Raw genomic sequence first — 11076 nt, 5'->3', positions numbered from 1 at the left:
CGTGCTACTCAGCTTGTTTGCTCCAGATACAGCTTCAGGGTCGAAGCCTTAGCCGGGTTTCTGATGATGCAGTAGTCAAACCCACGGCACATGCAGAGCTCCGCCACATGAGGGAACGATTAGGTGTCGTCTTTCTACGAATTGCCAGCTTTTGGTTGCGTAAACGGACGGTAGTCTGTAACGGCAGGCCAGTAAACCATCCAACATCACGCCTGGGTGGCTTAGTAGGTGTGTCATTGACCAACTTCATCGACTCTGCAGCGCCAGTCACCACAGGTCCTATTTTGACTACCTACTTACCTAGGTAGGTAGGTAATATAGAACTCACCTCGTCACAAGTAGAGACTATTGCCGTGCCAAGTAGCAGCATCCTCCTTGGATGCGAGGTTGGCAGACAACTGAGGCTGTGTGTCTGATTGGACTTGGCAAGAAATTTATCTGATTAAATATGCTAGGCTAAACTATGAAGCAATACACGTCCCCGCACTAGTCATCATATCCAGAATCATCTCCGTATCTGTATGCTCTATTGTCAATTGCTGAAGGTATGGTCGGTTATTTTACGTGTTGAGATTGGGGAAGCTATATTTCGTCGCTCGTCGCATTGAATGCCAAGGGTCATGGGTATCAGGTCCGGATGAAAGACGCTTATGTAGCCAACACCGCCCCGCTACATTGAACGAAAAAGGCAAGTGTCATAGAAAAGAAAGAAAGAAAATCGGTCATGGGAATCGTAGTCGTAATACCGTTTCAACCCGGCCAGGTTGCCCAATACAAGCTCTGAGGTTTAGTTAGGATTGAAATTGGCGCGTATAGCTCTGGCTTTTCGCAATATTTTCCAGGTCGATAGCAGGTCAAGTCAAACCGAAACGCGATTTCATTTCTCCAGGCATTCCGGGAGAGGCCACGGGCTCCTAATACGCCAAAAATTCCTCAGAGAATTGACAGCGTACACTGTGATCCATCTGTACAAAAGCGTCACTGTCACATAAATCGTTGTGGTTCAACCACAGGCGTATTGGCATCTATTGTTGCCAAGGGGCTGAAGCATATGGTGTAGGGGGCAGATGCGTAAAGGTGAACAACAAGGAAAGCCCATCCAAGGTTAGATCTGTCCCTTGATGTCAACTTTTCGAAAAGCTTCGGATCTGGATGATTCAAATAGCTGGCCGGCCTTCCCGCTCAGAAAAACAATGTTATCTGAGCGGTCTTCCAGCAGGTGCTGTCCACTGTGGTCGATTATGAACTGGGCAGCATCGGCATCAGACTCGAAGCCCAACTCTTCAGTGATGAAACGGAGCTTAACATCAGGTTTATAACTACAAAAGCATTAGCATTTGCCGTTCTGTATCAGCGTCACACGTAATGGCATGAAACATACCTTTTGCAAATATTACACAATGCAGCAAGACGTTCTCTGGCGACAAACATATCCAGAAGATATGCGCCCATATTGGGCGTGTCAAGGTAAAGCTGGAAGAACTTGTGATAATTCCCCAAAGCCAAAGCCGACCGAACTAGCAAAGCATGCTTAATCGGCTTTTCCTCCTTTTCTGCTGCGGTTAGATCTGCCATCGTGTCGTTCAGACCGGTACGATTGGCAGTATGAATGAAATAAAGAATACGATACGCTTTGAACTCGATAGGATTGCCTTTTAACCCCAGAGAATAGAGGGAACGAAGTTGGGTCTGGCACTGGTTATACTCACCGATGTCCCCCTTTTCCAAGGCGATGCGGGCATGTATCTCATAGACGGAGACAGTGAAATCGTTTTTAATGCGTTGAACAGTGAGATCCTGTCGCATGGATTTGAACTGGTCGCAAATGTATGAATAATTCCCCTCTTTCCTCCACTTCTTCTTCAGCAAGTCCAAAGTTTGGCGCAGGATATGCACAGGTCGAACATTGGAAGGAATAGGAGGAGCAGTTAGGCGAAGATACCTCTTCTCCAACACCTCACTGGTTCCAATAATTGGGCCCGAGGAGGGTGGAGTTGGACTAGGTGATCTGTATACCGCCTTGTATTCGCTCTCGAAGCGACGTTTGCGTTTACTGGCGGCCTCTTTTTGAAACTTACTTGATTTCGCCAGGTTGTCGTCAAAAGTGGAACGTTTGTCTGGTGATGGATATGAAATACGGGTCTCAAGGGATGATCGCGAGTTAGCATTATGCCACGGTGGTTGGTTAGATCCACCGTCGACAGAATCGGAGGACTTTCTTTTCCTGGACTTGGCGACAGATTCAGAAGATGATGGCGTGTGATTACCGCTGTTATACAGTGCGTCACGGTCGGCTTTCACGAGGGCTTGCGGCAAAGGGACAGCATCCCAGTCTATGGTATACAAAGTGCCATTTTCTTTGGCTGTGCCAATCGTCTCCTTGAGCTTGGCCTCGACCTCTGCGCGAGACACGGTCGGGTCGTCGTTTTCGGGAAGAAAGGATCGTTGAACATATTTCCGGACGGATTCAGGCCACTCCGTCTTCGGCTTGGGCTGCTCTGCTTGGGCAGGAGACTGGGCACCAACGGAAGGCGGCACATAACCTGGGTACGGAGGCGTCGGAGGAGCGTACTGGCTGAAGCCCTGGCGGACTTGGACTGGAACAAAGGCAGGACCTGTGCGTGTGAGCTGATCGGTTCTGTATAAGGGAGAGACAGAGGTTGATGAAGGTTGATGAGGTTTCTTACTAGCAGCATAACTGTACGCGACCGGCTGGGTCCGTTGTGAGACGCCAGGCGCTTGCTGTGAGGCCGACCACCCTGGCAACATAGTGCTGGATTGTCGATTTACTGAGTGTTAGCTTTTTTGGTCGAAATAGCTCAAATGCCTGTGTGTATTGGCTCAAAATGGGCAGGCGTAGCGATTGTCGAGAATATTGGAGTCGATGTGTTCGAACTGACGGTGTGGACGTGGGAGAGGTGAAAATGGCCCTTTCTTGTGGGTGGACAAGAGTCTAAATGCCCAAGCCCGTGACGAGCCGGCAGATCATCGGCTAATACGAAGTGTGTGGGTGGGTGGGTCTGTCTTGCATCATGAATGACCTTCAAGCGAGTTCAACACACGTTCAGCGAGTCATCTGGGGGTGTTATCGACAAGATATAATTCTGTTCACCTTTCCTTAGCTCAAGCCTTCTATTGCATACAACCTTCAGCCGTCACAACATAACCAGTGGACTAGACACCATAGCTCTGAGCTAACTTCGACGCGGCTGTTAGTTGTATTACCGACCGTACCCGAGCATCCGCTTCTTTATCAGCACATAATAACACAATCACGGCGGCTTTGCATCTGGACATCGTCTCCCGGCTGATCAGCCACTACGACATGACGAATGTTTCTGAAACACATAGATCTGACTACTGCATTGCGGCCATCTTATTTGCCAGATGAGATCTTATTGTTTGTGCAGGATAATGTTGGGCTCTATGAGGGGTGAGCTTCGCCACTCGGACCTTCTTTAATGAAGATTAGGGTTTTGTTAACAGAGTGTCACAGGAAGCTAAAGCTTCCAAACCACCAGAATGGCCAAGTTTACTTGACATCCCATCGAATTTGCTATGTCGATAAAGCTGAGCCTAGAACAAACTCTATGGCATTGGATCTCAAGGACATTGACCGGTATGACTTCTATGCCGGGTTTCTGAAGTCGTCACCCAAAATCACCATCTTTCCCAAACCTTTGAAGCGGTCCTCGCTTCATAGTCGAGCTTTATCCAATGCGGTATCTCCTTCGAGAAACGATTCCGCATCTCCTGGGCAAAGGGACAGTGCACATAGACCTCCACCAGAGCATCCCCAAGTGACGACGGCCACTTGGGTCTGCACCATTTGCAGCTTCTCTAATCCGATACCGGTGAATTTTGATCCTGCGGCAGCGAACGCACATACGCCGCTACCGCCATGCCTAGCTTGTGGAATCAAGCCAACACTGGCACATGTTCTAAAAGCAGCCATTAACAACGCCAGCCAACGTCCAACGCCCGTAATAAACACTTCTTCTGGCTTCAGTTCGCTCTCGAATCGACAACATGAATCAGATGCCCTGTCAACAACATCAACAAACCCTTTGGATTCTTTTCAGCAAAGCCGCGGCCAAGCACTCGAGCAAAATAGGTCGGGTTCCTCGGTCGACGCCGGGGCATCCTTTGCGTGTCCGCGGTGCACATTTTCAAATCACCCGTCATTACTTGCCTGCGAGATTTGTGGCGCGCCCCTTTTATCACAGAATACCCCTAGCTTGAAAACGGAATCGCCCACGGTTCGTACGGAATCCCCAGGTCCTGTCCACGAGGCCCCCAGCAATGCACCTTCAGGCATTGACGTGGCTGAAAGCATCAAGATTTCCTTTCGGGGTGGGGGTATGCAGATATTTTATGAGAGGCTGAAGGGAGCCATAACGCAAAGAAAATGGTTACTACAGAATGCTCCTCCGGTTCCCAAAAATGGAAGGAGTGCAGACCCAAATACTCTAGCTGGTTCATCAGATACATCGACCAGTAGGACCAAGACTGCGGGTATTGCAGGCCTGGAACAGTTGGGTCTCAATATGCATAAGAACAACGAAATGCTGATTGGCAGTGCGTTTGAAGATCTGGAGGCGTTGATGTCGTCAGCAAAGGAGGTCATTGCTCTCGCAGAACGATATGCTCGCCAAACGAATGGTGTCACTGGCGGAGCTTCAGCCGAAGAAAATGCCATCTTGGCAGAGTCCGCAAGCCAACTAGGCTTGGTTACTACAAAGGATATTGTTGCCGGCGGAAGTTCTGAGTATCTATACATATCCGAACTGTCTCGGAATCTTGCCGAGTTCCTGGCTGATGACTCGAGAGGTGTCTTGAAACGAGCCGGAGGCATCATCACGCTCGTCGATCTGTGGGCCATGTTCAACAGAGCAAGAGGGGGTGTCGAGCTTGTCAGCCCCATGGACTTTGAGAAAGCTGCACGTTTGTGGGAAAGTCTAAAGCTTCCGGTCCGGCTGCGAACCTTCCGCAGCGGTGTAATGGTAGTCCAGGGCCACGATCGCACCGACGACGCGACTATCAAGTCGCTGCTTTCCTGGCTGCTGGATCTACACGAATTTCCCCCAGAGCGAGAAGTCACCTGGGATTGGAGAGAGTTTGGACGTGGCGTTACGGCCCTGGAAACTGCGGAACGATTCGGTTGGAGCATTGGTGTTGCCGAGGAGGAGTTGCTAATGGCAGAAGAGCACGGCGCTCTATGCAGAGAAGAAGGGTTGGAGGGGTTAAAGTTCTGGAAGAATTACATTGATACGGGTGATGCCCCCCCGCCAAAGAGCAAGGCCATGCTTGAAGATGAGGCTATCATAAAGGCACTGCAAGATAGCGGATTCATGTAGAATACCGAGCTTGCGTAAGAAGCCATGCACAGGCTAATACGCGGGCACTCGGATGCACAACCTAGACTTCCAGTGACATTGTGCCAATCATTAGTGTTGGTGAGCTCGTGCCTACCATCTTGTTTATTGATTTGTTGCACGCCACGATTGATATTGACAAATGCTTGTGCCCCGACTAAGAGCTTGCCCGCTTGATAAATTACTGCCATGGCCCTAACCGATGTCTATTACGATCCTAAACGCTATGCCTCTTTCTTTAGCCCCAGCCCCGTGACCTGGGTATTAAAAACTGTTCCCATCGCTATTTTACCATTTGAAAAAAAAAGAACACAGAAATCGACAATACGATGGACCAAAAAGTGGAAGAGAACACCACTCTTTACCACTCAAACAACGACATGCGTAGACATGTGTTCCACAGCTTCTTTGATTGTACGTAACATGCGCTGATTTACGCAGAAGGGGCAGCGTATGGGCCGGTCATTGGAAGAGACCGGTCCGTCCGAATGAATTGGTGTTAGAGTCAGATCGTGGCCACCTATTTCCTGTGCAGGCATTGTATATCGCGGGTCGGAAGAAGAGTCTTGTGGGCCAGGCGTAGCCACCATGCCCGCCACATGTATCCCAGCCCGCTCAACGCGCTCCCTCTCCTCTCGGACCGCGGCAGCTTGTTCTTCGGCCGCCTGCTCCTCCTGTTGGAGCTGGCGCAAAGCGTTTTGGAGAACGACCTCGGGATCATCGTCGGCATACATTGGCTGCTCAGACGGCGGCGGCGGCGGAGGAATAGGTTCGGGTTGGGGGACGGCGTGTTGCGGCAGCAGCGAATGGTTTGATGAGGTGCTCATCCTTCTTAGGACCTCGTCTCGCACCAAGGCGCAGGTGTTCAGACTGGCTTCCACGCCCACCACGCGTAGGACTTGTTCCCTGATTGCGGCAGGACTCGTATCAGACGTGACTGCCATCACCCTAGGAACACAGTCGGCCAGGTAGTCGATATCCTCGGCGAGGTTGATGGCACCGTCCCCCGATCGGCGTTGTCTGCGGACCAGAAGACTGTAGCGTTTCTTGAAGCGATGTATCCAGCCGGGAGAGAACTCGGGCACGTTTTGGCCTCTGTACCGTGGTAGTTGCAAAAATATCGACTTTGCCTTCTCGCCTAACTCGTCATTCGTTGGTGGTCGCCCTGCAGCCTGGACTTGTCGATACCAGAGAAGCACGAGCTTTTCGACGTCGGGCCAATTGCCAAATCGCAGGCGCGAGCCAGAAAGTTGTGGGTTGTTTCCGTCCAGCCGCGAGTACTTAGCTGACAGGGAATGAGACACGGTTGACTGACTGATTTGCTGGCCAAACTGTGAATGGAACCATGCGATGCAGGCTTTGTGCGGTGGGCGGATGGTTTGGGCTTCGGCCCACCTCCGCAGTGCGCGGCGTTGATCTAGGGTTAACGAATGCCTTTCCTTGATCGTGTGTTCCGCGGTTTGGGTGAGGTCGGCTGGCGGCGACGGCATCAGCGCAGGGTCGGTCGACATTGCCTCGATGCGAGTTTGCGCGTTGAAGGTTGGAGTTTGGCTAGGACCGTGAAGGTGTGGTTGAAGTCAGTTTAGAGTGGGGTTGCAACTGCTGTCCCGGGAAGCAAGTTATGGAGAGCGGACGTGAGCGCGATGAGCCATGGAAATCGAACATGGGGGGGCACCAACCCAGGTACCTGGTAGTACTAGGTAAGTGCCTCATACTAGCTAGGGTACCTAGGTACATACTAGGTACAGGTATTCGACCCCTCCGACGTCAATCAATGCGGCCCGGCGGCCTATTACTTGCGGAACGAACGAGTGACCTTGACTGTACTAAGTACGGCGTACAAAGTGTTAGGCTTTGATATTGCCGACGGGTTGGGCCCTACCGAAACTCCAGAAAATCGCCCGCGCCTAATTTCGTCTGGTAATTCTTAACCCTAACCCTACACATACCCTGGAGCCTAGAACCCTACAAGACCGAGATCCAGCCACGTTTGGCCATTACCCATAATGTGGAACTTTTCAACCCGGGAATGTCAAAAAAAACTAGTACGGAGTACATGTTTTGATGGTCGCTCCGGTACTTTCCCGTCCGTACGTTGCATTGTTACGACTTTGAAATTTTCGCATTCTCTGATCTTCTCGCCGAGATGCCGTCGGGATGACTAGAGAATGGCCCGGAAGCTCAGTAAGCTGCGACGAGGCGATGTGATGACAGGCAACATGGCATAATAATGGCGCTATTGACGTGCCTCCGGTTCTCCGCATTTTCACAACTGCCGGTCAGCGTCAACGCTCATCGGCGTCATCGCCTACTACGTAAGTGCTTAGATACGGCCATGTGGCGTCAACCACCAACCAGAGCACTTTGATGAGCATCACGGCCCTTTCACTCCCCCAAGAACTCTTCCGGCCAAATCGGCCGAGCAAGGATCCGGCTTGTGATCCATAAACAGTCATCACTTCAGCTTCAACCATTCCCAATAGCCCGACCCTGATCATTGGTGAACCATGACCACAACCGTATGCCCGATTGAGGCTCTACCCAACGAGGTAAATCTGCGCGCTACCCTTCTGGTTCCAGTTTTACTTAGACGACATACCTAGGTGTTGGCTGCATCGTTGGCATGCCTCTCGACAAGGGAGCTCATTCAAGTCGTCCCGGTCAGCCGCTGCTTCTACACACTCGCCACCCGGATTCTCTATCGCCGCTTGATCGACGTATCGTCTCTCCCAGACAATCGACTCATTCTCGATTGCTACCACCCCAGCGAAAGATTAACGACGCCGCCATTGTCATGCAGGTATCTTGGTCTCAAGCGAGTGGGGGAGCAACCCATCACAGACGAATCCCTCAAGTTTAGTGACCTCGGTAAATTATACTCGTCTTATCGTCCAGTCATGAAGGAAGAAAGTCGCGATAGACGGAGAGCTTCCCGACGTACGGGGAGCAAGGGTTTGCAGGGTGACGAGACTGCCGCCCAGGACGTCTACCTTGACCACGATTTGCTGTTTTCACAACTGTGCGCCGTCACGTACGTGGTGAAGGAGGCCTCAAGGCCAGGATTCTACATCAGTCAGGTGAATACGTGTGACGGCGTTATTCGCGTATGGCGGCCATGGCTGGCAGAGAAGGCGAATCTGAATGGTGCCGATGAGGGTTTACACTCCAAGATTGTCGATTTTGACAAGTTTCTATGGGTTGATGTCGGCAAGAACGTTGGCCTTAGATTTCGAGTCGTGCTTGGACCAACCGAGCGGCTGCCGTTGCTCAGTGGCCCGGGCGACGATTCACCGGTATCCTATACCTTGATCTACGAAGGTATGTCAGCTGTTCCAGTTTTGAAGTCGTTCAGGATTCGTGAGAGACAGCTTCTGACATTTTATACGGGTGCAGAATTGGTTGTGCGAACGACCACACTGCTTATGGCTGTGGAGGCGTCGACTGTGCAAGAGGCTTCCCCCTCATCTAAAGCTATCATAATTTCACAGATTTAGGTGCCGGGACTCAGCATCTTGCGCCAGCTTGACCTTCGAAACGCGTGTGCTAAAGATGAACTACTGTAGGCCTTGTGTCAATCGTGACATATCGAGTTATGACTTTGATCCTGAGAGTATCCTGGAATATCGCGGGCGAATCTAAGGTCTCATTTCAGGTAGAAAGATTAATAATGGCTAACAGCCTTTCGATTCTCGCTTCTCGGGCTTTTTAATGAAGGATAAATTGCACAGGACGCCTACATTTTTGGTCAAGTTACCTACTGAGATAACCAACCATCGCCTTCCAAGCACCTTGTTACGGAATCTCAGGTAATGTCAGCAAATTGTGGGGAGACGTGATATATCGATGGGATAGTAAGATGTCAAGAGATCCGCCTTTCCGATGCTATAGTTTGGTTTATTAAATTTATATCACTCACAGTTATTCTGCCATATCATCCCTCGTATAGTGAGATGCGGAGTGAACAGTTTAGCAGAGCGTGGATGTACTAACTGAGTTATATTTCTTTGGGAAATGGCCGGCTTGAGGCTATGGTCTGAGTTAAACCCGAACACATGCTCTTTCGTAGGCCTAGTACAATTATTAGCATCTGAGAGATGCCTTGGTCATCAGACTATTGACTGGGCGTGCGCCACATGCTGGAGATCCTAAAAGCAGATCACATACGACGATCTAATTGGCATTCTTTCGCCGTGAGCCGCTTGCCGGCATGGCGGCTAGCTTCATAAAAAAAGGATCAGGGATCATATAGGAGCAACAGAAGCGAATGTGTGTCCAATGTTTTGTGCGTGTCATAAAGATTTGGCCTTCAATAATCTCCAGCACTGAGAAGCTACACAACGCGGGTCCCCAACTGTTCACAGGACATGGAGGTCAGTTGACGATCCGGCAAAGGCGAATACTGAGAAACTGCCTTGCTGCAGTACAGCTGCTGAACCCGTTCTGGCATGAGATTAGAAGTAAGGCGAGAACAGGTTGGGTATTGGGTGGACTGCCGCCAAGACAGCGATGCGTTAATCTATTCCAAACTTGACGGATATAGATCATGAATAACTTCCCATGGACTGGGATTACTGAGCAGTGTACGGAGCAATGATATATCAATATCTGAAGAGGAGGTACGAATGCCGTACTTCTTAATGCATACCAAAAAGCCGGAGATCAGGGAGAGGGGAGAGTCATGGCACATAGGGGGAAAGACTCACTCCCTCACTCTCTGGCTGAAAATATCGACTGTATCCTACCTCGCAAATCACACGGAGCCCGTGGTTTCGTTTGCCCTCGCACAATTCATAGATTGCGGGCGTCGTGGCGCTGGGTAAGACTGCCATTGATGCGCTCCATTTCTGGCATCAAGTAAAGGATGGAATAAAGCTAGGAACTATTGAAAAAAAGGGACGTAGAATATGTGTCCGGAGACAAAACAAGGGAGATACCCTCCACCTGAAAAGCAATTTTTCCACTTACGACGCTGGCGAGGCATGGTTCATTGGCATTGTCAAAGCTGGTGAGCTCCAACGAGTCGCTTTGATGATTGGTATTTTGCGAGTATGCCGACATTTACGAGCGCAATACGGCCTCGTTTCGAATTCATGCGCGTATTTGTGCAGCAACCGTGAAGTGAAGCAACCCGTTCACTCCATGGCCGACGTGTTCGCGTTTGAAGGGGCACCGAGCTCAAAAGTTCATCATGGACCACCCTTGCGTTAGACGTGGAACATTGGAAGTAGCCAATGGCCTATCAGAACAATGCCCGGGGGGGCAGGTAGGCACGATGGAGCTAATCCCTCCATGTCCCGTCCCTGCCTGCCCAAGTGCTCAGCAGCTCCAGCAGCTCCGTCCCGAAGAAACGGAGTGGAGTGAAGCGCACATGTGCACTGGAGACAGGCGGGGGAGGGGGAGCTTGGGGACGTGACGTGCCTGCCAACCTGCTCCCGAACTCCTTCAGCCCCTCGCTCTCTCCAGAGTGTCGATCCCGCCCTTGAGTTCTCCACACCTGTCAACTTCATCCGCACCTGTTCCACGCGCGCAAGTTTCATCTTCTGCCTTCACGTCTTTTCCGCAGCTTTGGATCGAAGTCATCTGAACCCCTGCGATCCCGTGCCCCGCCCTTACCGCGGCCACCATCACCCTGCTTCCAACTTTTGTCGACAAAGCAATAACTTGGGTCCCAGAGGAACTCGAGAATCGATATACAGCCACC

At 50.9% G+C, this 11076-nt stretch overlaps 4 protein-coding genes across 4 annotated transcripts; 2 read left to right on the top strand and 2 right to left on the bottom strand.

Annotated features, from left to right (window-relative positions):
* Nucleotides 1-1105: 1105 nt before the first annotated feature.
* On the bottom strand, nucleotides 1106-2769 carry MAA_06294 (Pfs domain protein; the record flags this gene model as incomplete). Its single annotated transcript, XM_007824292.1, has 2 exons — nucleotides 1106-1319; nucleotides 1382-2769. 2 exons carry the CDS (start codon nucleotides 2767-2769, stop codon nucleotides 1106-1108), a joined length of 1602 nt encoding a protein of 533 aa, XP_007822483.1.
* An 821-nt stretch (nucleotides 2770-3590) lies between these two features.
* MAA_06295 (EAP30/Vps36 family protein) lies at nucleotides 3591-5357 on the top strand (the record flags this gene model as incomplete). The annotated part of the gene is made up of 1 exon (XM_007824293.2): nucleotides 3591-5357. The coding sequence occupies one exon, from the start codon at nucleotides 3591-3593 to the stop codon at nucleotides 5355-5357; it is 1767 nt and encodes a 588-aa protein (XP_007822484.2).
* A 386-nt stretch (nucleotides 5358-5743) lies between these two features.
* Nucleotides 5744-6886, bottom strand: MAA_06296 (Pogo transposase / Cenp-B / PDC2, DNA-binding HTH domain protein; the record flags this gene model as incomplete). Its single annotated transcript, XM_007824294.1, has 1 exon — nucleotides 5744-6886. The coding sequence occupies one exon, from the start codon at nucleotides 6884-6886 to the stop codon at nucleotides 5744-5746; it is 1143 nt and encodes a 380-aa protein (XP_007822485.1).
* A 1386-nt stretch (nucleotides 6887-8272) lies between these two features.
* Nucleotides 8273-8869, top strand: MAA_06297 (Cyclin-like F-box; the record flags this gene model as incomplete). Its single annotated transcript, XM_007824295.2, has 2 exons — nucleotides 8273-8693; nucleotides 8769-8869. 2 exons carry the CDS (start codon nucleotides 8273-8275, stop codon nucleotides 8867-8869), a joined length of 522 nt encoding a protein of 173 aa, XP_007822486.2.
* Between the last annotated feature and the right edge of the window lie 2207 nt (nucleotides 8870-11076).

The sequence above is a fragment of the Metarhizium robertsii genome (genome assembly GCF_000187425.2).
Source record: "Metarhizium robertsii ARSEF 23 chromosome Unknown MAA_Scf_6, whole genome shotgun sequence".
In the NCBI taxonomy this organism is placed as follows: domain Eukaryota; kingdom Fungi; phylum Ascomycota; class Sordariomycetes; order Hypocreales; family Clavicipitaceae; genus Metarhizium; species Metarhizium robertsii.
The sequence above is the reverse complement of the archived record's forward strand: the minus strand, read 5'-3'. Positions and strand labels throughout refer to the sequence as shown.